Source organism: Zosterops lateralis (assembly GCF_965231275.1).
Source record: "Zosterops lateralis genome assembly, chromosome: 6".
In the NCBI taxonomy this organism is placed as follows: Eukaryota; Metazoa; Chordata; class Aves; order Passeriformes; family Zosteropidae; genus Zosterops; species Zosterops lateralis.
In genome coordinates, this window is record NC_139761.1 from 48,795,880 (window position 1) to 48,822,055 (window position 26,176).

At 42.9% G+C, this 26,176-nt stretch overlaps 2 protein-coding genes and 1 pseudogene across 3 annotated transcripts; 2 read left to right on the forward strand and 1 right to left on the reverse strand.

Moving 5' to 3' along the window:
* Nucleotides 1-231: 231 nt before the first annotated feature.
* On the reverse strand, nucleotides 232-1,223 carry LOC310911021 (pre-mRNA-splicing factor ISY1 homolog; annotated as a pseudogene). The gene has a single exon. The product of its transcript is annotated as a pre-mRNA-splicing factor ISY1 homolog (transcript).
* Nucleotides 1,224-1,401: 178 nt separating this feature from the next.
* LOC310910111 (serum amyloid A protein-like) lies at nucleotides 1,402-7,313 on the forward strand (the record flags this gene model as incomplete). The annotated part of the gene is made up of 4 exons (XM_083862566.1): nucleotides 1,402-3,569; nucleotides 6,187-6,319; nucleotides 6,631-6,769; nucleotides 7,172-7,313. The coding sequence occupies exons 1-4, from the start codon at nucleotides 3,567-3,569 to the stop codon at nucleotides 7,311-7,313; spliced, it is 417 nt and encodes a 138-aa protein (XP_083718692.1). The 5' UTR covers nucleotides 1,402-3,566.
* Nucleotides 7,314-7,681: 368 nt separating this feature from the next.
* On the forward strand, nucleotides 7,682-17,414 carry SAAL1 (serum amyloid A like 1). The gene is made up of 12 exons (XM_083863177.1): nucleotides 7,682-7,813; nucleotides 8,016-8,129; nucleotides 9,168-9,251; nucleotides 10,805-10,884; nucleotides 11,262-11,321; nucleotides 11,581-11,696; nucleotides 12,774-12,957; nucleotides 13,227-13,309; nucleotides 13,454-13,642; nucleotides 14,481-14,677; nucleotides 15,210-15,302; nucleotides 15,893-17,414. The coding sequence occupies exons 1-12, from the start codon at nucleotides 7,697-7,699 to the stop codon at nucleotides 15,995-15,997; spliced, it is 1,422 nt and encodes a 473-aa protein (XP_083719303.1). The 5' UTR covers nucleotides 7,682-7,696; the 3' UTR covers nucleotides 15,998-17,414.
* Nucleotides 17,415-26,176: the final 8,762 nt, after the last annotated feature.

Sequence of the window (26,176 nt, forward strand, 5' to 3'; positions counted from 1 at the left end):
GACATCACCAAAACTTTACAGAAGAAGAGCACCTCAGGAGCAGTGCTGCTGTTCACACACCTCACCACCCAGTCAGCTTCTCACTCGCATGCTGTCCATGCATCTCTCCCCAACTGTCTTCGAATTGCCCAGCCTGATGCTGTGTCCCACCACAGGGCTTTATGGTAAATATAACCATTAATAACTTTAACAAACACAACCCCCTATCCCACACTTGGAACACCACACTGTAATGCCAGCATTTTGATCCACATGCAAAGGAACTTTCAGAGCTAAAACACAGTGCTACCACAAATTAGAAACCTGTTATTTCAGAGGGATTATACACAAACCAGGATAACTAGTGCAGTGTTACAATCCTAAAAGTGTCTTTGCCTCCTCGCTCTGTGCCAGGAGAGTATCACTGGCATACTTCTGAAGCAGCTCCATTTTCTTTCTTTGTACAAGAACTTCCTCAATCTCCTGTTGAGTTGGCACTGGAACATGTGCAATAAATTTCTGTTGACTGTCTTCACCTTCTCTCTCCTTGCCACCTTCCTCATCAGACTCTTCCTCGTGGACAGCATAGATGTTTTCTTCCTCCTCCTTCCCTCTTGCAAGTAGTGCTTCTCTCTCCATCTTCCATTTTTCCACTGCTTCTGCTATAACTTTCTTCTCATGTTCCTGCTCCAGGGGCTCCAGAATCCCATCATCCTCATCCCTGTAGCCATAGTACTCAGCATCAATGTCTCTCATAAGCTCAGCCCGAGCCTTCCGTGGGGGTGGCAGGGCTTCCTTTTCAAAAAGCTCTCTAACTCCTGGCAAATCCTTTGCAGCCCCAAAGTATTTGTAGCCTCTGTTTCCTGGAACTTCTTTCCCTTCATGATCTAACATTTTCAGGCCAATCTTAGCGTAATCAGGACCTCCCAGCTCCTTTATTCGGTATTCCCAGTGTCCTTTCTCCCTCAGAAGTTTGTTTATTTCATCATTCAGGTCCCGAATTCTGAATTCACCCAATCCAGCATTTTGGATCTGTGCCACTTTCTTGGAAATCTCCCCAATGATCTGTCTCCTTCATTTCTCTGCTTTGGGCAGCTCATCACACTCTGATGCAAGGAAAGGCCTTCATTCCTTGGCTTTTCCTTCCTCGAGCTGGGCTTGCCCAAATCTTGCCAAGGCGGTCATGGCCTTCTCCGCATTGCGAGCCATGGTCCTGCCAAACGCCCCGTGCCCGCAGCCGCTCCAAGCTCATCACTCTCCTCCCAAGATTATTTGCAGCAATTAATTCTAAGGTCTTAACTAAGTCCTGTAATCTTGAATTTTATCTGCAGCAGTTCTTTAAAGTTTGGAAATAATTAGCTCAGGAAAAAAAATATCTTGCTGCTCAAGCAAAGTCAGAATACACCCTGTTGGTCAGGGTGTTGGTAGCAGTCCGAATAAATGGTGGCTGCAGTGCTCCTGGAGTGACAGATGCAGTTCTGTTGAAGCAGTGGTCCTGTAGAAGGGTGTAATTTTTCCTGTGAAGGTCCAGTGATGGTGTGGACGGGTCTAGTCTTCCTCTGGAAATGCAGCGGACAAAGGCTGCCTGTGGTGCTCCAAGTCTCAGATTATATCCAGGTAGGAATGCTTGGCTCCTCCCCCTGGGTGGAGCATCTCAACATGGACTGATGTAATTTTATCAGTGAGACTTGATGGCCCATTAACAGCAGATATCCCCCTGGAGGGAGGATGGGTCATGGAAGAGATAAGGAACATTGCTCCACCTGGTTTTAACAGCTGGCCCAATAACAGAAGCTATCCCCCCACAGTTATGAGGGATGGGTCATGGAAGAGATAAAGAACACTGCCCCACCTGGTTTTAACTGGTGGTGATAGAATACATATTTCTGGTTACAGCTTGCATTGCAATCTAAGAGAGTTAAATATTACTTTTCTATATTGTAAGATATATAGTTGTTTTCTTTTAAGAGATAAGACTACTCCAACTAAAACAGCTGTGATGAAACCCTGATAAACACGTTTGTGGATAAAGAAGATACAATGTGCTCACCTTTGATTTTGTTGAAGAGTCTTATTATAATCTCTAGTGTTTTATCTTCCATAGATAACACAGAAGAGTCACTGATGATTCTACATTGTGGTTGTTATTGATTGTGAGCTGTTTACTGTTTTCCTTTGTTTCATTTTACTGTCATAGTTACATGACTGTTTAGAAAAGTGTTATCTCAAATTCCTAAGACGGTTAGTTATTGCTGATATATTGTTTACATTATGTGAATTTACTGATTTTATAATAGGCATTGTTCATAAGATGTAATTACTATTTATAGCCAGCTTCTTATATGCTTTAACATCTCTTTGTGTAATTATCTAAAAGACATATGTCACTTCAGGATCCTTCTTTTTTGTTCTCTAGTTGCTTATGCATCTCTTAGACCAGGTTAGCTCTCTGGTTAGTCCCTGCCTCTATGGTTTGACCTAATGCTGTCTCATAATTTTAAGTATTTTTCAGAGTTCCAAAAAAAGATATCTGAGATTTGTTGAAAACCTCCTCCAAACTGCTAGTCTTGTGGTTTTTCCCAGTTATTATTACAGAAGCACTCCAGCAATTTGCTGCATTTGAAGCCTCTCTATCCTGAAGGAAACTCTGGAGTGATTCAACTGCTAGATGGTTTGATTAGCCTTTAACCTCAAGGCTTTACTCATAACTGCTGTTCTTAAGGGCCTTGTCTTAAAATGTGTTTAGGGAATTCCTTCCCAGCTGGAGCTTGGGTGGTGGCCAGGCCTTGGGTCTACCCAAGATGGAGAATTTGCCAATAAACCCAGATGTTTTCTGCATCAAAACTAGATTCAAGTCACTCTGACTTGGGAAATTGACCCTTTATATATGACAGGGGAATCTATTTTTAGAGTGAGCTTGGGAATTATTATCTGAAAATAATTATCCAAGCCCTCACTGAGGTCTGTCAGCTGTTTGCAGACTCTGGGATGATGATACAGTATTTCAGAGATTCCTAATTACCTAATTTCACATGTATTATTAATTATGTGTATTATCTGAAATATTCTTAATTGTTGTACCTGACTTATTCCTGACTGCTGTCAGTTTCTTGTCTAGTACATGTATTGTTTTCTCTTGATGTTTCTTCATGCTTGTAACCAAAGACATGCATCTCATTTTTAAAAAACTAAAAGAAGGGGAATTTAGTTCCTTAAGAACATCCAGATAATGTAGTATGTACATTAGAAATTTAGACAACAAATCGTTTTGAACAATATTTACACTAGAAATTTGGAAAATAGATCATCAAATCTAAATCCCAATTGAGTGTGCAACAGCAAAGCCTAATTGATTCATTGACTTAAAGAGAGGGCATGCTTGTATTTTATCATCAGCAGGTTTGAAGCAGTCACCTGTTTGTTCAGTTGTATTGCCTCCAAGAAAATGAGACCCAGTGTAAAGAGAAATAAACTCATCACCAAGCAGCCTTCATGGCCAGAACAGGAGCAGAAGTAGGACTGCCAAGACATAGCTGTGTCTGCAAACTACAGAGGCAATTTGCCAACAAAAGCCTTATGTCATCATCATGGTATAGTGTTCCTACTAATCTTTTTCAGTTGTTCCCTGTTCCAGAATCCAAAAGGACATTTGGTGATGTCAAAATTCAACATTTCCAGCTAATGAACCTTCTCCTGAGTCTCAACTATTTGGACTTTAAAACAATGGTCATTTATTTTCGTTTCCCTAAGAGACATTGGACATTATTCTTTTGCTTTTCATGCTGCAAAACCCTGTGTCAATGACATGATAGAATTTGATAAATTTTGTTGATTGTAATCTCACTTGTTTTACTTTCAAACCACGACAACATATGAGCCTTTTTTAAAATTAATGAAAAGGGTGAGATGTCGTAGACAGGTAGAAGAATTATAAAAGAAAGGCCTTATGAAATCAGGCCTTGCTCTGCTAAAATTGCCAAAGCTGCCCTGTCATTTCTTCTAAGTGCAGCTAACAGCAATTTGCAAGTTCCCATGTGAAGCTATTTTGAGAATGAGAAGTTCATTTAACACAACAATCTATTCTGAGGGTGAAAAACAAATGCACCTGTGCAAACAATAATATTTGTCCCATGAGAACTCACAAAGGAAAAATGTAAACATATCTAGAGAGAGAAAATTTGATAGACATATGTAATAGCCCTTACTGACCAATGAACTGAGTTTCATTGTTGACCAATTAGGTTTAACACAGTGCCTTCTGATATTTCTTATAAATATGAGGTTTGTGAATAAATAATTGGCTTTCTGCATGAAGAAAATGGAGTCTTGGCTGATTTTTTCAACAACTTGCAGCCAGCAGAAAAGACACTTGAGATGCCATGTACTGCAAGGATGTAGGTCATCAGGATGTGAAGAGTTGCAGCAAAACACAGCAACACTCCAGTCCCTGCAGTAACTGAGCTCCACACTCACTGTTACACTGTGAAGTATCAGGTTCAGGAGTGCCAGGGGACAAAAATCTGTGCCTGCTCCCTGCTTTTTGCAAGGTTTTCTTGTCCATTGGTTTAGGGTTTAAATTCTTGTTGCAAATTGTTCCATTCTGAGATATATCACACTACAGCATATCTGTCCTGCTGCTCCAGGCCTGTCTATGGGAAATGTCTCCTCTCCCTTAAGCAAATTTTTTGACTGAAGTCCAGTGATGCCCAAGGAAGTTACTGTTGACACTTTATTAGCTTTATTGCACCTCTTTGAAGTCCTGCCTCTGTCCTGCGGCTCCTGGAGTGAGTTGTTTACAGTGGCAGAGTTGTGAGTGGGGCAACTACCCTTCACTCTTCTGAGGGGAATGTAAAGTGCTCTCCTAGACTTGCTAAATCATGTACAAGGCCACACAATGGGGACACTTCCTGCACACTCACTCTCCAGTGCAACTGCACTCAACCCTGGAGTTTTCTGCAGGGGAAAGGGTTGTGTCAAGTCGTTGACAAAGGAAAGTGAGCAGACTTTAAGCAGGGAGAGCACAGTGTGTATTTAAACAGTGAACCATGCCAACAGGGCCAGACTGTTGATTTAAAATGTAGCAGAATTGTGGCTGTATGGACCTGAATTTCCCCTTAGGTAAAATGTTTACTGCTGCATTCAAAAGTTTTCACCTGAGCCCTGTGGAGCTGCTGTTGCAGCAAGGTGGCTGGAGTCCCTCGAGAGGGGTCTGTGAGAGCAAGCCAAGGCTGAATGAACCATTCAGAACCTCTTGATGGTCTGTGTGTGTGCTATCTTAGAGCATTATCAGCAGGGATGTAGGTGTATGCTGTTTGCTTTGCAATGGGATTGAGCAATACTTCACATTTTCCATTTCGTTAACACTGGGATTCATCTGGCAAACTCAGTATGTGTAGGAATTTCACTTAGCAGCTCCTGCAGCTGTTCTGGTAATGCAGCTCACCATTCCTTGTGGACAGACACAGACCTGGCCTTGTGTTTCAATGTGCAGACAGCCAGGTAACTTTCCCTCTGAGCTCTGTTCAGTCCAAGATCCAAACAAAAGGGTCACCCTTGAGACAACAGTAACACTTCAAGCACGGGGAACTCTTCCGCCTTCACTGCAGTTTGTCAACTGGTCGTTAGGAGTAGCAAATAGTCCCAAGGACAGCTGAAGAAATGCCATATACTCTCTAAAAAATTGTGTAACAGGAGCTATGAACTTTCAGTAAGGACAAGGACAGGTTTCCAGTAATGATTTCTGTGTTGGGAGGACTAGTGGGGATTTCCCAACCATGGGTACCCTTTCCAGTTTCCTCTTTTGAGGGGTTTGAATTGCTTATAAATACCCTCTCTGAGTCTGAAAGCACACGAGACGATCTCCATCTCCTTGGCTTTGTTGTTCTGCAGTGGTGAGTGACATTCTGACTTTGTGAGCTGTGTGCAGTGTTTTGAGCTGGTATTTGGGAGCTTTAGCATGTGGGGCTTCTTTGTACTCATGGCCAGGAGCAGCAGGGAGTGCTAAAATGTGGGTTTCTCACATGTACCTGCTTTTGCTGTGGAGGTTGTGGTTGCATAGAGGGCACCACTCCTTGCAGGGGGAGAAGGGGGTCCTGGGCAAGCCCTCAGCACTGGGGCAGCAGCCTGGGCACAGCTGGGGCTGTGGTAGGTTCTCAAAGGTGCTCCAGAGCTGCTCATCTCTCTCTCTGTCTCCCAGCTCCCTGTCAGGCTTGGCCAGGAACCATGAGGCTGTGGGTGTGCATTGCGTTGCTCTGCACTGTCCTGTGTGCAAGTGCTGACAGACCAAGGATAGTGCAAGGAGCGATCCGAGCTGGACAGTTTGTCCGGGATGCAGCGAGAGGTAAGCTGCTGTCACCAGGGGCCCTTCCCTCGGGAATGCCCTCCCCAAGCACAGCTTACAGTGGTGCAGCCCTCAGAGCTGGGAAATCACAGCTCCACGTTAGAGACCCTGCTGGTTTCTGCTGCTGGATGAGAGCTTTGATCAGCCCCCAGAGGTGGGCACAGCCCTGGGCAAAGGCTGACCTGGAGCAGTGCCTCACTCTGCTCCTGCTCCTTGGGCCTTTCAGCTCCTGGCTGAAATGGTACTGAACTATTTCTGGTGCGACTCTTTCACGTCAACATCATCTGCAATTCTCTTTTTCTCTTCCAAAGGGTCCTGGGATATGTACCGAGCCTACCGGGACATGCGTGAGGCAAATTACAAAGGTGCTGACAAGTATTTCCATGCCCGTGGGAATTATGATGCTGCCCGGAGAGGCCCTGGTGGTGCTTGGGCAGCCAGAGTGATCAGGTAATAATGGAGTGTGCTTGGCTTGCTAACAGTGAGTTGTCGGGGATCCAGGCATTCCAGCTGCAGTGGGGTCCTTTTTGACTTGTACTCAGCTCTGCACCCATAAGGACAGCAGAGGGGAGGGGAGGCAGTTCCCATCTGGATACTCGGTCTCTGTAGGAATCTCTATAGGTGCCACATGAGCCTGAGCTTTTCTTCTTGTCCCCCTGAGGTGACAGATTGCTCTCTCTGCATTTCTGATGAGGAACTCTCCTTATTGCTGGTTCATTTCCCGGCACAACAGATACGGGCTCTCAAAGCCCAGTGTGTGCTGGCATCCCACCTGGAGAAGCCTGCGGGAAGGCGGTTTAACACGAGGCTGAGTGAGATGCAGCATCTTGACGTGTCCTGTTCTCTTTGCAGCGATGCCCGGGAGAACTGGCAGAGCGGGGTGAGCGGCAGGGGCGCCGAGGACACGCGGCAGGACCAGGAGGCGAACGCCTGGGGCCGGAACGGGGGGGACCCGAACCGCTACCGCCCCAAGGGGCTGCCCAAAAAATACTAGCACAGCGCTCCGCTCCTCTCACACCTCCCTCTGTACAGCCGAATAAAGAATTCCTCCTGAGAACCGTTCCCTTCGCTGCGAGCATCCTTCCTCCCGGGGCGCGGGGCGGGGGCTGCGGGGCGTCACGGGGGCTGCCAAAGGGTTCAATTGGGACCCGCGGGTGCTCCGGGAGCGCCGGTGCGGCCTCCTATTGAGGGGCGGCCCTGGGTGGGCGGGTATTGGCACGATCCCGGTGTGATCCCGGCACATCCCGGTGTGATCCCGGCGCGGTCCCGGGTGCAGTACCGCCCGCCGGCGGGCAGGGGGCGCTGTGGAGCCGCGGGCGCCGCTCTGGCCGCGCCGCCGCCGCCTCGCTGTCCCCGCCCGGCTGTGGGGCCGCCACCATGGACCGCAACCCGTCCCCGCCGTGCAGCGATGCGGAGGAGGAGGAGGGGGACGCGGTGGGGAACACGGTGTACAGCAAGCACTGGCTCTTCAGCGTGCTCACCCGCCTCATCGAGGTGCGCGGCTCCGGGAGGGAGGGAGCGGGCCCGGTGTCGGTCAGCGCCGGGGCCGGGGGGACACCCGGGGGGACCCACAGGGGACAGATCCGGGGCCGAGCGGGGACACAGTGGGAAAACACCGGAACCCAGCGGGGCCCAGCGGCTCCGGGCGGTGCCGGGGGTTCAGCCGGGTCCTTTCCCCCCTTCCCGCCTGTCCCAGGTGATCGCCCCCGCCGAGCCCGATCCCGCCGCCAGCCCCGAGCGAGCCCGGGCCGAGCTGGACGAGGAGATGGAGAACGACATTTGCAAGGTGTGGGACATGTCGATGGATGAGGTGAGAGCCCTGTGCGGCACCTCGGGGCGCGGCTGCCCCGGGCGTTCGGTCAGAATCCTGGTGGCGGCGGGAGAAGGCAGGGAATCATCCAGCGCTCCGGTTCTGTGGCCTTGCTCCAGCCCCGCCCGGTGTGCTGGGCAGGGGGAGGCGGGACACCGGCCTGGAGCGGCTCCGGGCACCCTCACCGCGGGGTCTGTGCCGGGAGAGGGCAGGACAGCCGCTGGAATTAACCCCCGGGCACAGCCTGTGGCTTCGGCATTGGGATTGTGGGGGTAATATTGATGCCATCTCGAAAAAGGTATGTTTTCCTCTAGAAATTGTCATACAGGCTGCTGGTAAGCATTGCTTTGTCTGATAGATAAACAGCCCTTCAAAGTTTAGCTGCAGACTTGTAGTGTCCATGTAATACAGCTCCTTGTATTTTTCTCAGCATCCTCAAATTCTGGAACAAATTCTCTCTCTCTCTCTCTCTTTCTCTCTCTCTCTCTCTCTCTCTCTCTCTCTATATATATATATATATATTAGTTTAAGTATTATTATGTTGTTCCCCACCTCGTTCCGCAGATTTTTAAAATAAATGTGGGACATGGGTCTTTTTATTCCCAAACACAGATCTGATCTTATGTTTTGATGTGGTAAAATGAAGAGGAGATTTTCTCTTTTGTGTGTTTTGTGTGCCAGTCCCTTCACTTGCTTCTTTTTTATATGTCACGGTGATGTTATGCCTTAAAATGTGGTGTTTTCTGAGTTCTGGTTGAGTGTCTGCTTCTGTTGAGATAGGGAGCAATTTGCATTTTTTTGCAAATGTGACTTCTTGGTTCATTCTGCAGCAAATCACTGGCAGACTGAATCACCAGAGGGCCTTGCTGACCTTCTCTCATTGAAAAACAAGGATTATTGGTATTAATTATTGGCAAATAAATTTCTTGTAGTGGGTTGTCATCTCTTTGATCCAGTCTTTGTGCTGTGGGAACATGTTTGATTTTGTGTTTGGAAATTGTAGAGGTCCATTTACTTCTCCCTTCACTTTCTCCACAGGATGTTGCTTTATTTCTTCAGGAGTTCAATGCCCCTGATATATTCATGGGGGTTTTTGCCAAGTCCAAATGCCCTCGCCTGACTGTAAGTATGGGCTGTCAAAAAGCTGCCCTGTGTTAATAGCAATAGTAGATAACTCTGTACATGCCTTTACACTTATCTCCCTTCTCTCATTGCATGTGTAATGTGTAAGGGGAACCAGGAGAAAACACAAGATCAAATTTTAAAATGCTTTTTCACTCTGTTTTTAACATGGTCTAATCAGTAAGAATTTTGGTGATGCTGAAGCTGGTGCTCATGTCTCCTCACACATCCTCATCTAGATACACTGATAAAGGTCTGAGTTTATTAAACATAGTTGTAAGACCTGTTATAAAACCCAGCAGTCTGGCCTTTTTTTCCTTTTGACTTGTGTCATGAGTAGTGAACAGAAATGTTCACGAATTTGTTCAGTCAGAGCTGTGGCAGTGTGGTGGTTTGAGCCTGGCTGGAGGCCAGGTGCCCACCAAAGCTGCTCTGTCACTGCCCTCCTCAGCTGGGCAGCGGAGAGAAAAATACAACAAAAGGCTCGTGGGTCAAGATAAGGGCAGGGAGAGATCACTCAGCAGTTGCTGTGATTTGTCATGGGCTAAACAGATTCCACTTGGGGAAATTAATTTATTACCAGTCAAATCAGAACAAGATAATGGAAATAAACACAAAAAGATTACAAAAGGTAATCTCTGGAATTGTTAAGACACCAATACTTAAATTTTTTAAAATTTTCCACTTATTTTGATATCACTGATTTCCAGTTTGTGCTACACAGTGCACTACAGGACTCAAGATTTTCAAAGATATTCACTGTTGATGTAAATTCTCTTTCTCAGAAGTTACTAGATGCTTTACTCCAGGAGATGAGTAGATACAAATAGAGCTTTGAAAGTTTAGTACTTTGTCTTTGGAAAATACAACCCAAATTTGCAAGTGAGTGCAAATTTGCTGTCACAGATACTTTGATGAAACAGTGTTTGCTGTAGTTTAGCAGAGGTAATAACATGTTAGTAATTAAGAAGACAACCTTTGTTTTAGCACCAGTCACCTGCAGGTATTTCAGAGCACTCATGGTCCCCTTTACACAAGTGTGCATCCTCTTAATGATTATTTTGGCATGAATATCCTAATGGGATGCACTGCTTTGGGGTTTGTATTTTATTTTATTTTATCTCTTTAATCAGAAAATGGACTTTTTTGGAAGCTCATATTAAGATCCCTTTATTTTCTGAGCAAGTGTATTAATGAGGGTCATGTTCACATAGTGATATTTTCATTTTAGGACTCCTTTTTGCTTTAATAACAGGGCTGTCAAATTAGCTTCAAAATAGTATAGAAAGAATATGCAAGCAGAGCTGATTTCAAGATACATTTGCTTTTATGGAGCACCTTAACACCTAAATATCTGCATAGTACCTGAGTGTACTTTAGGCTGGTCCGACAGAACAGAAAAATCTATATGGAATCTGTGGAAAAATTTGTATCTTTGTCATTAAATCAGTGGGTCGTACAAGCTTGGAAATCGACCTGGAAAACATCTTTGACCCTCTAAGTGAAATTGTAGACTTGCAGTTATCTCATTATACTGTGTTTTGACTTTCCAGGAAATCTGTGTGGGAATATTAGGGAATATGGCCTGTTTCCAGGACATCTGCATGTCCATTAGCAAAGATGAGAATCTTGGGTAAGTGTCTGTGTGCTTTGTACATGAACAGGTACTGCTTGTCTGGGCTCGTGATCAGGAAATTCATGTTAGAGAAGGATCTAGCCTTGCCTGCCAAGCCTCATCTTCATTCATAACTTTTGGCTGACTGTCTTTGTGTGGGCAGTGCTCAGGAAAGGAAGAAAGGACTCAGACCACTATTTTTGGGCGTTTTTAATCACCAGTCAAGTTAGTTTCTAAGTTTGGTGGTCTTGAGACACTGGAAGTGCATGCACAGTTAGGAAAAGCAGGCTTTAATGTCAGAACATGGCTGCAGTTGGGAAATTAGCCTTTTTATACCTTTTTTAAAAAATAAACGTGGATTTATTAACTTTCTTCCCTGCATTTTCTCCTTAAAGCCAAGTGTTACTGCAACGTTTGTGTGATTCAGACTCCCCAACTCTTCTGGAAACAAGCAGGTAGGACATCTCAGAAATTAATGCATCATTAGTGTAGTTCTGCTATGCTCTGAGGCCTGGGGAGAAAACTGACAAGTGGGCTCACTATTTTATTATCTTCTCATGCTTTCCTTTTATTGTTTCTGCATTGTTGTGGAATCACTTTGCTGTGAGTTGGATTCCTGTTTCTGTTTCCACTGTTATTATTCTGGATTTATACTTGTGCAGCTAAAGGGAGTGAACTGGCTTCTAATTTGTTAAATGGGGAATTGTTGCCTAGGTTGTTGTTAACCTGCCTCTCCCAGCCTGAGGTGGCCAATGTCTGGGTGGAGAGGATCCGAGAAAATCCTTCTGTCTACGACTGTGTTTGCTTTATCATGTCCAGCTCCACAAACGGTAAGTTGCCAAAACAAGCTGGGATTCAGTGGGTGTTTGCAGAAGAAAAATAAGAACTGAAGTTTGCAATTTCAAAGACAAGTATTTTCAGTTGGGTTAATTTCTTTAAAATAAAGGAAATCTCCTGAGTTTAAAGGACACCAAATCAAATTTACCCTACCTTTGTAAGTTTATAAATATATATATAAACCAACCAGAAAAACACTCATATAGAAAGAAGAAAGCTCTGAGGGGGAATCAAAATATGTTTAATTGAAGAAATTGTTATTTGCCACAATAAAAGAAAGGACACAGTCCTCATTCAGAGATGTACATATGTCGTTTTTGAACCTGGAAACAAGACCTCATTTAATTTATTTTTTAAAGTCAGATATGGGTGTTCTATTTATAAAACTACTGTATCTGTGGAATGGGAACTGGAGGAATGGTACAGTTACTCTGGCAGCTGAATATGGTGCAGGCTTTGGGTATGCAGGCAGTGCTACACAAATCTCTCTTAGCACTGATTTAGTAAAAACCATGCCAAACCATCTAGAAATGGAAATATTTTGAATAGCATTTGTGTTTAACATCCAACTCACCTGTAACAGCAGTTGTCATTTGTCAAGGAATCCTAGTAATGCAGCTTTTTCAATTTATCCATTTTTTTAATGCAAATTCTCAGAAATCCTGCTCCATTCAATTGAAATAACAGATCTGTTTAAGTAAAATACAGATTGGCAGGTGGATGATTGGCATAAAACTGCATATCTAAAAACAAATCTTGGAAAGTTTTACTTCAGAAGCAGAAGTTAGGACTTTTCAGGAACATGGAGTCTCTTTGCAGAATAAAGTTACTGCTTCACATATGGCATGACAAGGTAGAAGGTGTCAGTGGGCTTTCCAACAGTCCCTGTGTATCAAACTCTTTACCTGATCTATGCTACATAAAGGAATTATACATAGCAACCAGTCACTAAGAAAATGAATTTATTTCCATCCTGAATTTACTCTCAATACTTGTATATACTTGTGAGCTAATTTTTGCTCTTCATTTTTAGTTTTGTTGAAATAACAATACCTTTCTCTCTTGTGCAGTTGAGTTGCTGGTGAAAGTGGGTGAAGTGGTGGACAAGCTCTTTGATCTGGATGAAGAGCTGATGTTAAATTGGATCAAGAGCGGCACTTGTCGCTCTGTGGGACCATCTGTAGATGATTCCCCTGAAGAACTTCCAGACTTTAAGATTGTGCCTTGTATACTTGAAGCAGCCAAGCAAGTCCGGTAAGGGAGATTTCTTTTTGATTTTGTGGCTGGGGAGATTCCTTATAACCTTGTAAGGCCTGTGCCCAAACATCTTGCTTTTAGTGGGAGCAGCACGGTTTTGACAGATCACTGGGATATGTTTTCCTGGACTCATGGTTTGAGATGAGTCAACTTGTTTGTTAGCAAAGGGAATGGCAGCGATTGCTGATGGGCTTCTCTGTGAGCAAAACACAAAATTTAAGCTCAGTAAGCAGCACTTTAATTTGTCTTTTTGATGTTCTGTGTAGATCAGATAACCCAGAAGGACTGGATGTTTATATGCATATCCTGCAGCTCCTGACCACGGTGGATGAGGGTATCCAGGCTATTGGTAAGAACCTGGAATTGCTACATGTGAAGGGACCAAGAGAGGCTGTAACTTCTGGATCACCATTTATTTATTGGGGAGAACAGGAATTCACGTACCTGGATTAAATTTGTTGGGTTGGTGGGTTCTCTTTTTTTCTTTCTCAAGTGCAGGCTCCTGATGGAGGAAAAGATACCTGGAGTTTGCTTTATGACCTCGTTTGCCAGGAGCTTTGCCAGCCAGATGATCCACCCATCATTGTGCAGGAGCAGAAGACTGTGCTGGCCTCTATTTTGTCCGTGCTGTCTGCTATGTTTGCTTCACAGACAGAGCAGGAATACACCAGGATGAGGAAAAGCAAGTCATGCTATTTTCTGTTCTTTTTATGTTGTTGTTTTTGGTTTTTTTTTTCCAAAAGTTAATATTCACAATTGGCTTCATATGCGTGTGGAAGGTGGTTCAATTCAGTGACATTGCATAGAGTAAAATTCTTCCCTGGTTACTCAAAATCGCAGCTAGCCTGGAGTTCAATTACTGGGTGGGGTGTAAATTCTGAGGAGTTACAGTATCAGAATCTACAGATTCTGCTCAGTCTTCTCCATTGGGTAAATTAGTGAAAATTGCAGAATTTTTGCTAAAATATAGTAATGCATTATTATAGTATTATTTTATACATAATACACCCTACATATATTTTATGTAGTAATGTATATTTTTTTTAGTAGAGGGAGATTCTGTACTTACATAAATCTCTCTATCATTTCTATCGTATCTTTTCAATCCATGGACAAGTCTAGAATTAAAAGCCTGTGTTGTGAATGTGAGTCAGGGTCACCTGCAGCAGAAAGAAGCTGTGCAGTTTTGGTTTATCAGATAAGATTATCTGGATGCAAATTTGACATACTGCCCTCACTGGGTGCTACTAAAGACAGTTTCTTTCTCATGCTCCTTACACTGGCATATAGTTTTTATAGATACAGGTCAGCCTGCAGGAAACATGATTTGGGTTTTCTACTACATTTCCTCTTGCTTCTTTAAAACTATCTTTGAGTAACAAAACACAACACTGTCAGAATATACATTCCTGTAGCTTTTGTGTAAAATCTGATGGTGTGTTTCAAAATTCTAATGCCTTGAAAGGATGGACAAGAATTTTCAGTGTTAAAGTTCACTGTTGTTGTTACTTTGTATTAAGATATGCCACTGATTGGGAGCTTGATTCGTATTTTACAATACATGGAGGGCTGTGGGAAGAGAGCTGCTGATAATTCCAAGGAGTCTGAGCAAGAGGAGACTGGAAGGACTGATGTAAATGAAGAAGATTTCCATTTAAAAATCTTGAAGGATATTTGCTGTGAATTACTTTCCAATATGCTGCAAGAACTAACCAAGGTAAGAATAAACAAAATTATAGTAAGGACTTCTGCAGGGTAGCTAAGATAAAATTATTTACTATTAATGTGGACATTTTTCTGTGCAAGTGCAGTTGCTTACTGGGAATTCATTGGAGGATCAACCAGGTATAGCAACATGTGTGGGAGATGGGAGGAACACACATTCCTGAGGTGTGTGCCAAGGTTCTGTATGATAAATTCCATAGATACATGTTGCCTTTTCTTTTGAATGAAAGTCAGTTTATTTAAGAAAAAGGAAATACTGTCAATATATAGTCTCACAATATATAGTCTCACCTTCTCAGCTGGACCTTTTTAATTATGGAAGCATTCAGGTTAAGAGACTTGTGATGTGTGAGCTTTCACACCTTTTTGTATCAGCTGTGTCTGGCTTCCTCTGAGAACTGTCAATTCTGGTTGTTTTACCCGTTGATAAGAACAAAGCACATTATGTAGATGCTGTGCACAGTTTTGAGTTTGTTCTTTCAACAACTGTTCCTGACATGCTGGTTGTATTTCTGATTTTCCAGGAGAATACCTTAGAAGGACTGCACCAGGGACACCTGAATGAACAGACGTGTTCCTGTGCTTTTCAGAACCTCTTACCCCTGTATTTTGCCTCGGTGAGTATGTGGCAAGGTCTGTGACACAGCTGAAAAAATGCTCCTTGGGTGGCAGGACCTTTCCAAATCTGATGTACAAACAGGATAGAATTGCTCAGGCACAGGTAAAACCATCCTGTGCCTGTGGTGTTTTGCCCCCTCTGTCTGTTCTGCCTCACATCAGCCAGAGCTTTCTGAGATCATCAGCTGATGCCAGGGCCAAACTGTGCTGACATGAGTGGATGTCTGAAAATTTATCCTAGCTGAAAATTTGTCCTGTATATTTTTATAGAAGAATTTTTCTAAATATTTTTCATAGGGAGCTTTTCTCTGGGTGAGAAAAGTTTCTGTGTTTCTTTTAAGCTAAGAAACACCACTTTGGGGAAAGTGGTACCTTTTCAAAATTCAGACCAACTGGAATTGTGGGGTTTAGGAGGAAGGTAGCTACTGTGGGGCATTTTCCTTTATTCGTTGCAATGGCTGCTGCTGGCTGCTCTTATTTGGAAGGTACAGAAGTAGAAAGAACCCCTGTGCCTCTGTAAGAATTTTGTGTTCCGTGCAAGTTGGTTTTGTTGGTTTTTTTTCTCCTTGTGTGTGTGTTTTATTCCCAGGTGGAGAGTTTCCTTGAAGTCCTGCGTGAGGCTGATCAGACACTTGCTGACAATCTAGAAAAACGTTTCCCAAGCCTGAAGGTTCACACCGAAGAATGTACATGAAATATTTTCCTCCCTTGGAATGAAGATTTTTGACTGTTTCATTACAGCGTTTCAGAAATCAAGTTTTCAGTAAATGCAGGAGAATGAGGCAACCTCTTTACCAGCAGGCGGCTTTTAAGAAATGTTCTGGGTAGCCCGGATTAACCTGGTCTGCAAGGGGAAGGAAATGACTGTAAATCACTTCTGCATCTTCCATCCTGTCTGCTCTGATGATGACAGACTGTTGATTTCTAATTGCTCTCCTGCAGAGAAGTTTTCTTTGAATAACTCTGAGTTCTGTGCTTTTCAACTGAAGTTGAAACAGCAAAATGAATGAAATGCACTGAGTAGTTCTTTAACATGGTGCTAGTTTCTTTCAAGTTGCTGTTGGCAAAAGGAGGATTGCTCATAGAAAATCCCCTTCAAGCACCTGATAAAAACAGTTAAATTATAGTATTGTTTGGGGAATTTTTTAGATCATATCAGTACCTTGAGCAGATACTGTAACAGAAATGTTTCCTCCTGCTCCTTTCAAATCTTCACACTTCTACTGAAGCCTCATCTTCACCTGCAGTTCAAAGGATATGAGAATATCATTACCAATGGTCTGTGCTGCAGCTTCCAGCCATTCAGGTTTAGAGTTGCAGGGTTTGGATTCAATCCCTGGTATACTTGCAGACCTTTTGGTTTTTTTGCAGCAGTCTATGCTTCAGTTTAGAAGTGTAACATGTATCAGTTCTTTCCTTCTTCCATTTGTTGTATGAATTATCTCAGAATGGTGTGAGAAATGCCATGTTTTCCATAGGAGAGCTCAGGGTGTTGGGTTACTTGTAGGAAATTCAGTGTATGATATCCTAAACCTCCCACTTTAATTATATGATATTTTAACTGCGTTGCATTTTTAGATCCTGTGTCTGCATGCAGTGCACCTGACACGTTCTGAGCCTGAAGAGACAGCACAGCAGCTTCACTGGTTCTGCAAATGAGAGTGGACAACGATTGGCCTTTATGAGGTTTGAGATGTAGAAGCAGATGGGAACCAGAGCATAGAGAATAACTTAGTGTCACATACACACATTCCCTGGCTCTCCAGGTTTTACAGACTTTAGTGTTGTGCTGGGCCATTTTGAATTACCTGGACATGTGGTAAAATACAGTATGTCTATATGTATATATAACCTTTCCATGCCAACCTCCAGTTTTCAAAACCAGTGCAATTCAATCACCCCCCGTGCCAGCAGCATCTTGGTTGTCATTGGGGAATGTGGAATGGCAAATACCTGTTCTGTGTCACCAAAAAGAATTGCTGTGGTTTATATCAATTTTTGTATGCTATGTTTGTTGGAGAAAACTGGTGACTGTGAATCAGATGACAGCATTTTTCGTACTACTTTGACAGTTTTGGGATATTTTCTTAAACCTACAGATTTGTAATAAAGCTGCTTTTTTACAAAAAACCTGTATACTTCCCTTCATTCTAGTGTCAATTAAATTTGTTTTCTGAGCCACTGGAAATATCTGTTACTCTTAAGTGTGTCAGTTGTAAGGGGAAAATTGAACCTCTTCATAATGTCTGTGTGCTGTAAAAGATGTTTTCCTTCATAGAATATTGATTTTTCTCTTGGTTTTTTTGCATAGTCATTTTTATGGTCTGGAAGTTAACGTGTGTCTCATCCCATAAACATTTTTTGAGCTTAGTTTGTCCCCAGCTGTATCATGAGCATCTTCCACCACAGTGAAGAATTATTTCTGGTGTGCATCTCCTGAAATTTGTCATAGTTAAAATTCTACAGAAGCCATGTAATGTAATATAGAAAAAAAACAAGCTGAGAGAAGATCTGTTGTTTTATTTTGTTCCTTCTTTTCAATACACCAATACCCAGTGCTGGCAGAGGAACTGTTGTGTCACTGATACCTGGTGTCTGTCATGGACCAGAAAAGTGACAGAAAAAAATGATTGATGTCTTGTGGGAACCCAGGTGGGTTCTGCTCATCTGCAACAGAGGGAGCTGCAGGAATGGTCAGTCAGGCTTGCTTCAGCAGAATAATTCAGGTATGCTGGGAGTTTTTATCCTTGATAACCACAGTGAATTGGAGACCGGGATTCCCTCCTTGCCCACCCCTTGTGCGATGGGTGAGGCACTGCCGTGGGGAGTGAGAGGCTGGTGCAGGGTGAATGCAAGGGAACTGTGCCGTGTTTGGGGGGTTCAGAGAGGGAACAAATTATTCCTGGGAGTAGGTGGATGATGTCTTTGGAACTGGAGCACGTGTGTTTCATCATCCTGCCAGCAGGGACCTCCCTCGGCCTGTGCTTCATGAGCAGCATGTGTTTGGGGTTTTGGCGGGGTTGGGGTTTTTCTGGGGAGGGGCAGGGAGGATTTGGGAGGTGTTTGGGTTTTGAGTTTGATATTTTTTTTAATTGCCTCTCCTAGACCTGTTTTGACACTCACTGGCAAGTCTGAGCCCATTGATTCAGGATCTGTCTGTGTACGAGCAGGTGAGCAGCTTTCTTCCAGACCAAAGATCTGATTAACTCCAGAACATCCTCCTTTTGGGAGAAATGAGAAGTACTTGTCACTGCTCTGTACAGAACTCTGAACAAAAGTGGATGTCTTCCACAAAAGTGGAAGCATTGAACTAAAGCAGCAGGAACTCAATCCAGCTTGGACAGAGCTGGATGTGACTTGTGAGAACATGAGAACACAGGTGACATGAGAATAGTCATAGAAAATTGACACAGAAAGCAGACTGGAAGGCCTTATTTAAAAATAGTCTTAATAGATCCACATAATAATTTCATTCAAAGATAGGATTCTAACATTTGGCATCTTCATCCCACGTTGTAACTTTTTCCTGGTGAGACAAAGCACCACAAAACCCAAGAAATTTGGGATGTGGGAAAAAGACCAGTGGCATTGGAATGCTTTATCTGCTCCTTTGGCAGTGCAAGGAGATGGTTACTGATATCCTAATGCTTGCCCAATATTCATGATGCAAATTTGTCATTTCTGGTAGGCTAAAATGTGAAACCTAAAAAGCTTTTCTGTGCTTCTCCATATCCCTGTCACTCTGTTTCCTTAATTTTCTGTCACTGCTATTTTAGTTCATGTTTTGTCTAAGTGCCTTGGTGAGTCCTTTGTAAGATGAAACTGCCCTGTTATAAACACTTGTCACTGAAACTAAGCTGAATCCAAAAGAAATAATAAGGTAAATCTTTATTTCTAAGTGAAGTATCTTCATAGTTTATTATATTGGCACTAAAAGGTATGGAGGTGTTACTGTGGCTTTGTTTGCCTGGAAAATCTGTGTTCTTTCTCATTACTCTTATTGTGGCTGCTACTGGGAATTACAAACAGCAGTCTCTCTTGTTTTTCACTGAAGAATTTGCTTTTTTTTCCCCCCTACAGCAGAATCTTTTGGTCACAATTATCCTTTTATTTCCTCCTCAAAATTAAATGTCTTTTTTTCAGTGCTCGCCATTTGCTTTTCATTTCATTGGCGATGAAGATGAAATTCATGTGCTCTGCCACAGTCAGTGAGAAAGGAAGGACCTGACACACCTGGGGCAAGGACCTGCCTGCTGTGATGTTACACAATTCCCCAAAACACCTCATGTGAAGGCAAGCTCAGGCAGCCACAGGCCTCAGCCCTGCAGTGAGTGAAGCCCCTCAGTCAGAGCTGACAGGGCGTGAGCTGAGCCAACCTGACAGCACCAGCACGGCAAAACAAACCAGGCTATTGCCAACAGCTATCAACAGGGGGTTTGCACTGGGAAATACTGCTCTTACACCTCCTTTTGTTTCCCTCCCTCGTTCACTTTTGCAAAAAGAAATCCAGATTTATAATGCAAGAAGCTGGCATCTGAGTAAGAGAACGGGTTTTCTTCTGAGTTTTTACTGGGGAAAAAATGAATGAACACAGGGAAAACCCAGTGGGGCTCCATTCTTCTTTCTCCCAGGTCATTGCATGTGAGCTGCATGTCTTAGTGATGGCTCAGTAAAGTCTGAGAGCTGAATTTCATACAAAGGCTACTGTGAAAGAACTCTCAAAGAAAAGGTAACAGTGGTAGGGGGCTGTGAAGAGAAGACAGTAATAGTAGAGAAAGAAAAAAGATGAAGAGATACTGGAGAAAGAAGGAAAACAGGGAAAAACCTGGAAGAATCTTGACAAAGAGGATAAATAATGTGTGATGTTGAAGGAGAAAGGTATTACATATCAATAATTATGTTAGCATTCTAGATCTGTCCAGGTGGAATAGCTGATGTGCAGCCACCTATCAAAAGTCTAACACTGATTACGTTTTGTTTTCAAAGCTGAATTTCCTTTGCAGTTTCTCCTGCTTTTAGGGAAATGAGACAAGCTTAAGGTAAACATGAGGTCTTAAAAACCACAGCAGGTTGTCTAATGAGTATTGCTGGATTTTTTTTTTTTTCTTTTTTTTAATTCACCCACTCTCCCCCCTTGTTTTTTGCTGGCTGGGTGAGACATCAGGATGCCAAATCATGATGGAGCTGAGGCAGAGTGAGGTGTTGCAAGCCCTTGCCTGGCATAGGTCTTGAGCGTGACAGAGGCAAGATGTGAAAGCAGAGTCCTGCAGGGTTGGTGCTTGTGCTGCCCACTGGTCTGCAGCAGCCTGCACCCTGCTCCTGGCACAGGCACAGTCACTGCCTGCATCTTTGTGCCCATGGTAACTTAAGTCCCACTTCCCCAATTTATGTCCCTTCATCCAGTTTCCAAGGAAATCTTAGAAAAGCAAATGCACCTTGGTATTCTGTGTTGCAATAGTGGCAGTTATTTATTCTGTGCTTTAGGTTATGCAAACTTCATTTTAATTTTGCAGTGAGTTTGTATCAATATTATTTTTGCTGTCATGTATATAATTTTTGGTGGCAGCTCTGTTTAAAGAAGATGTAACTTTAACAAGCCATCTGTTAACCTTACATAGAAAGGAAAAGCTTTTGTCAATTATTCCAATGGAATCAGAAAAATAATTTCCTGGCCTCCAGTAGTAGACCAGTCACCCTATCTTCTGTCAATAGAAGGATATTGAAACACACAGGAAATACGTGCACACTTTTATCCTGCCCTGCAATACAGCCACAGTGCTGCATTATAATTAGCCAGTGATGTCAGAAGGTTTCATTTTCCACTAAAACTTCTTTGTAGTGCACAAGCTCTTTTATTCAACATCAGAGAGTTTCCTCATTAGTCAAGTGGGAAGGCTGGACACATGAACCATGGGAAGACATTTTGAGTTTATGCCAGCCTGGTTAGTAAAGATTTTGATTTAGTAAGTTAAGAGAGTAGAAAATAAGGACAAACACTTCAGATTAGGTGGGAATAAAAGAACCTGTAAAATTGCTCCATTTTGTCATTTGAGATGAAGCCATTACAGTGGCTGAATGGAAGGAAGAGCAGTAGTGGACAGAAAAGGCTGGAATAATTGGAAAGAGAAAAATGAATGGAGAAAACATGAAGAGCAAGGGAAGAGTCTGATTTTGTGAACTTAGTAGATAGCAGACATTTATGAGTAGATGTAAAGAAACACAGGAAATTGCCTATGAGCTGACAAATGATGTGGGTCCAAGGAAAGTGTCTGGAAGATATAAATGTGTTGGCATTGTGTACTGTGAGCTGCTCTCTTGGGAAAGTCCCAAGCCCAAATGAAGGGAAGATTTGTCCTTTTCCTTCTTCCCTTATTGGAGAGGTTCTCACAACTCTTAAAAGAATATGGAAGACAGATGCAAAATATGCTGGCATTGAGTTGCTCTGGAGAGGGGTTGGAGATGTCCAGGCCAATTCCTGCACAATCCATGTGCTTATGGACACAAGCAAGAGCAGCCAGGGGTGACTCTGAGAGGCAAACTTCTTGCAGCTTTCCTACTTCTGCAGCCTTTCTGGACACCAGAGCAGGTGGGTGAGGACAGCATCCAGCAGTGTGTCTGTGCACATGAGCTTTTGAGCCCACCCTCCTCTTTTCCCTGTTGTCTAGAACTCAGTGATGAACATAAGGATTAGAACCTGATATTTTATTGCAGTGTTAGCAGTAACTTTAACCAACAGATCTGGAGTCAACCCCCATGATGGAAGTATTGAAAATAACCACAGTGCTACTCTACAGCTGTCAGCTTTTGCATTAGAAGAGCTCTTAATTCTGCAGAGCCGTCTGGGAGGCAGACTTCTTTCTTGTCCACAATGTAAAGGTTGAGGGTGCTTTGTTGGAAGGACCTGCTGAATGTGACACAGCATGACGTGATTGCCCACACAGGTAAAGGCAATGCTCTCATGATTTAATTAACCAGTTCTGATCTGCTGATCCCTGAGTTTACATAGACTTGAAATAAGTAAATATAATTAAATGAAACAAAGGTCTTTCCTTCCCACACATGCTCTGGGCCCTTTTGCTTCTTCCATGAGATAACAAAAAGCTTATGAATAACAGGCACAGTGGTCTTTGTTGTTGTTGACTTAATGCAGAAGGCTGGCAGGAGGAATATTATGCACAGGTGCAGTATGCATGACATCAGAAGATGACACATGGGTGTTTGAAATGAGTTTTTTCAAATTTGAATTCTAGTGTTAGGTTGGAAAGGGATAAAAAAAATGTTTTCAGTGTTTCCTGTTGCAGGTCAGGGTAATTTTGACAAAAAGTGATAATGTTTGAGTTGAAACCTTATCCTAACAGAGAAAGTAGGTGAAAGAGGTTCAAATTCAGTTCTTGGTTTACCCAAAGGCTTTTTGTGTGTAACTGCCTAAAGCTGTGCAAGCCCTTGGTGCCTCATTATGATTCCACAGCGGGTCTGGATGGTTTTCCACCAGCCAGAGGTGGTGCCTGTTCAGCTGTACTGCTCAGCACCTGCCTGGCTTTGAGAGCACACTCACAAATTTATAGTGGTTTCCGTGGCCACAGACATTGTGTAAAAGCATGTCCTTGTCCAGTCATGGGCTTCATGCCTCCTCTCACATGGAGCTATTTCTGCCAGCAGCTGGGACCTGCCCTCTCCAAGCACATCTTCATTCCTAGTCTTGTGTCTGTGCTGGAGAAGTTTCTGGAGGGAGATGTCACTTTGGAGAAGGCGGTTCCCATAACCATGTGCTTATGTCATGTGTTTGTCATTCACAAATGACCCAGCACGAGGTTGTGCAGATGTCACTTATGGTGTGCTATGCCAAATTTACCAGAAGATCTCTGATAACTACATTTACCATGTGCTTTTTTCAGAATTTGCCCCTGTCTTTCGGGAAGTTAATTCTAGATTGTATTTTTTTAAATAGTTTGTATTAATGGAGTAAGAGAAAGTGGGTGGGGTGAAGAAGCTTAATAAAAATGAGGAATAGCCAGTTTATTAACCCCCTTTGTTCTCTAGAGTAATTCTCACATCAACCAAAGCCAATGCTGATTAACACAACTTGCTCTTGACTAAAATCAGATTTAAAATAAGCAAATATTTTGTCCAGGTTGTTTGCCAGATATTAAATATTAGTTTGACTCATCCAAAATGAACTATTTTTCCCATATTTTCTTTCTAAAAATTGGTACTGTCTTTTCCAGTTCATAACTCTTTTCCATTTAGTCCCTACAAACATGTGAATAGAATTGTGAATAGATGGGAAGCTACAATTTCAGTTCACTAAATATATTGTTGTGAATTGCACTTAGCTCTGCTTGCAGCTCTTTGACAAATCCTCATTAGCCTGTTTTGGTCTACACTTGCATCCTCTTGTCACTTGTAAGTCTGCTCATAGTTTGCCACCTTAATCTTTTATCCATGATCCTGGTTACTGTTTAGCTAATGCTTTCAACCTTAAATAATCTTATAAGGTTTTATTTCTGTGAAATAAAATTTTGTACCTAGTGTTCCTAAAAGCAAAGCTCTCTAATCAGGCAGATGAGACTCATTAGTGTTACATTTCAAGGAGCCTTACTTTGATCCAAACTAATTAATTTTGCCCCAATACAAAATTGTTCTAACTATAATGGGAGCTAAAATCTAATAAGATAAAAAAAAATTCAGAGAGGAGCAAACATCTGTCATGAGAACACAGCAAGATGAACAGCTTTTGCCAGTCTTGGAAATGATGATGTGTTTCACAGCTCTGAGGCTGGACATTTTACAATTGTCAGTGTGTTTAAAGTTGCTGCTGTGAATTGATGGGTTTACATTGCTGGTTTTCATCCCTGGAGCAAGAAGTGACTGTGATTTAATTTATGTTGTTCAAGCTGGTCAATGGCCAGCGTCTAGACCAGAGGCTGCCCTCTGTCATGTTTCACTGTGTGATTTCAGGATATCAGTGGAAGGGGGGTGTCTGAAATCTGTGAACAGAGAATGGTCCTCTGAGATGACTTTGTTGTGAAGCCCTGAGGGACTGTAACAGAGTGGGTAGGAATGAACCATCTGACCATGTCCTCTGCTTCAGAAAGGCTGATCATCACCAGCACAGGGGTGCAACACACCAAAAACCTGCTGTAACAGGCAAACCCATTGTCTTCTGTGGTTTCTGCCTCTTGATTTCCCTTGGCCTGGCCATGTTTAAGGTGTGTGAAACACATGGCATACAATCTGCCTGCTTCTTACATTCACCAAATCTAATATTGGATACACTTTCTAAATGAATGTGAATACGGTAGGGGATGGTTACTGGCACAAGCCCATGGTGAGGCTGTGTCAGAAGTACCTGGAGAGCTCTTGTTCTCTTTCCTGGGTGGATCAAAGTCGGCTGAATCTCTTTCTGAGCTCTGCTTACTCATATCATTAGCGAGTACAAAGCTTTCTCCTTTGTACTCTCCTCCACCTCACTCGGAATACACAATATGTTGCTGTTCTGCTAATTAGGCCAACAGGCTGAGGTTAACAAACTCTGTGACTGTTCTTATCAGCAGGCTTATTTATGCATTTGACTATTTTGCTTTGTGTTTCTCTGTGATGTGAAAGCGCTGGATAATTCATTTTGTAACGATAATGTAGTGGAAATAATGGTACTAGGATGGTTCCTTAATACATGGAGTCCACTTCTACTACAATTTGTGCTTAAGGGATGGAGAACTATCAGGACCTGGTCAGAAGTAATCCCTGAATGCCACGAGGGGCTGTTTTCACTGGTGGTGGCTGAGGTTGCCTTAGGCTCTTGCACACTCTTCTCTCTTTGGATGTTTTGTCTTTCATTTTCAGGTTGGGCATTTTGTACCTGGTGCCAGAGCTATCAGCACAAAGCATCTTCTCAGCCTCCCCACCCTTGCCAGGGCTCTGGGGACCAGGACTGGTGCAGTGCAGAGTGGTGACCTTGCTCAGACTGCTGTGGAACCAGCTGTGAGCTTCCCCATCAGCCATGCAAGGACTGAAGTATAAGCCTGAGCAGAGCAGGTCTGCAAGGCTCAATGCAATATTTCCTTGTCCTCTCCAGGCTGCACTGTATTTCCATATGGGAGGTAGACCAGTTTGTTGAGCTTTTCCACTTGGTTTTCTCCATCCCTGGCTGATGGTTCTGGCTGGACTAAATCCTGTTTGCTCTAGTAACACAGGGAATCTTTGCTGGCTGGTGGGGGGACACGTTTAACTTGAGGTGACTTGGCCAACCCTGAACAGATAAGGAAATAAAAGAAAGTCGTAATTGTCACTTTCTGTACCCAGTGACACCAGAGTAATTGGAGCAAAGAGCTCTTCCAGAACTTTCGTTCCCAGCCAGACTACACTTTGGTTTGAAATGTAGCTGATTGATATTAATTTTGTGATCTTTTCACTAGAAAAAACAAATCAGAGCCTGGTTTGTCCATTGTCCCAGCAGCATCTTAACTAACCTTTTGTAAAGAGATTACAAAAGTGCTGTTAGGAAAAAACTACACCTTGTTTGCTCAGAGCAGCAAGTAACTCATGTCACTTGTGATTTTATTTAGCTTTTATGAAATGAAAAATATTTCCTGCCTCAGATGAAAGGGCTAATATTACTTCTTTAAACAGTCCAAAGCAAATATACAAACTGTGAATGGTCTGTTGGCTGGATGTGCTTCAGTAGGTTTACACAGCAGCTCTGGCTTTTCAAAATAAGTGTGCTTGAAAGCTGTTGATACTACAGCTGGCTGAGCCACGATGAGAGGGTAATTTACCTCATTGGTTCTTGCACTTTTCATTGGAAAAAGATATTTGTAAATGTTTTAAATAATTGCATCATTTAAATCCCACTTTTCCCTTTGTCGTGTGTTAA

What these genes read in the sequence shown, in the direction of transcription:
- SAAL1 (XM_083863177.1), top strand. Translation starts at nt 7,697, where the DNA reads ATGGACCGCAACCCGTCCCCGCCGTGCAGCGATGCGGAGGAGGAGGAG. An exon ending in GGGACATGTCGATGGATGAG is followed by an intron (nt 8,130 to 9,167) that starts GTGAGAGCCCTG and finishes CTTTCTCCACAG; the next exon opens with GATGTTGCTTTATTTCTTCA. An exon ending in TGCTGCAAGAACTAACCAAG is followed by an intron (nt 14,678 to 15,209) that starts GTAAGAATAAAC and finishes CTGATTTTCCAG; the next exon opens with GAGAATACCTTAGAAGGACT.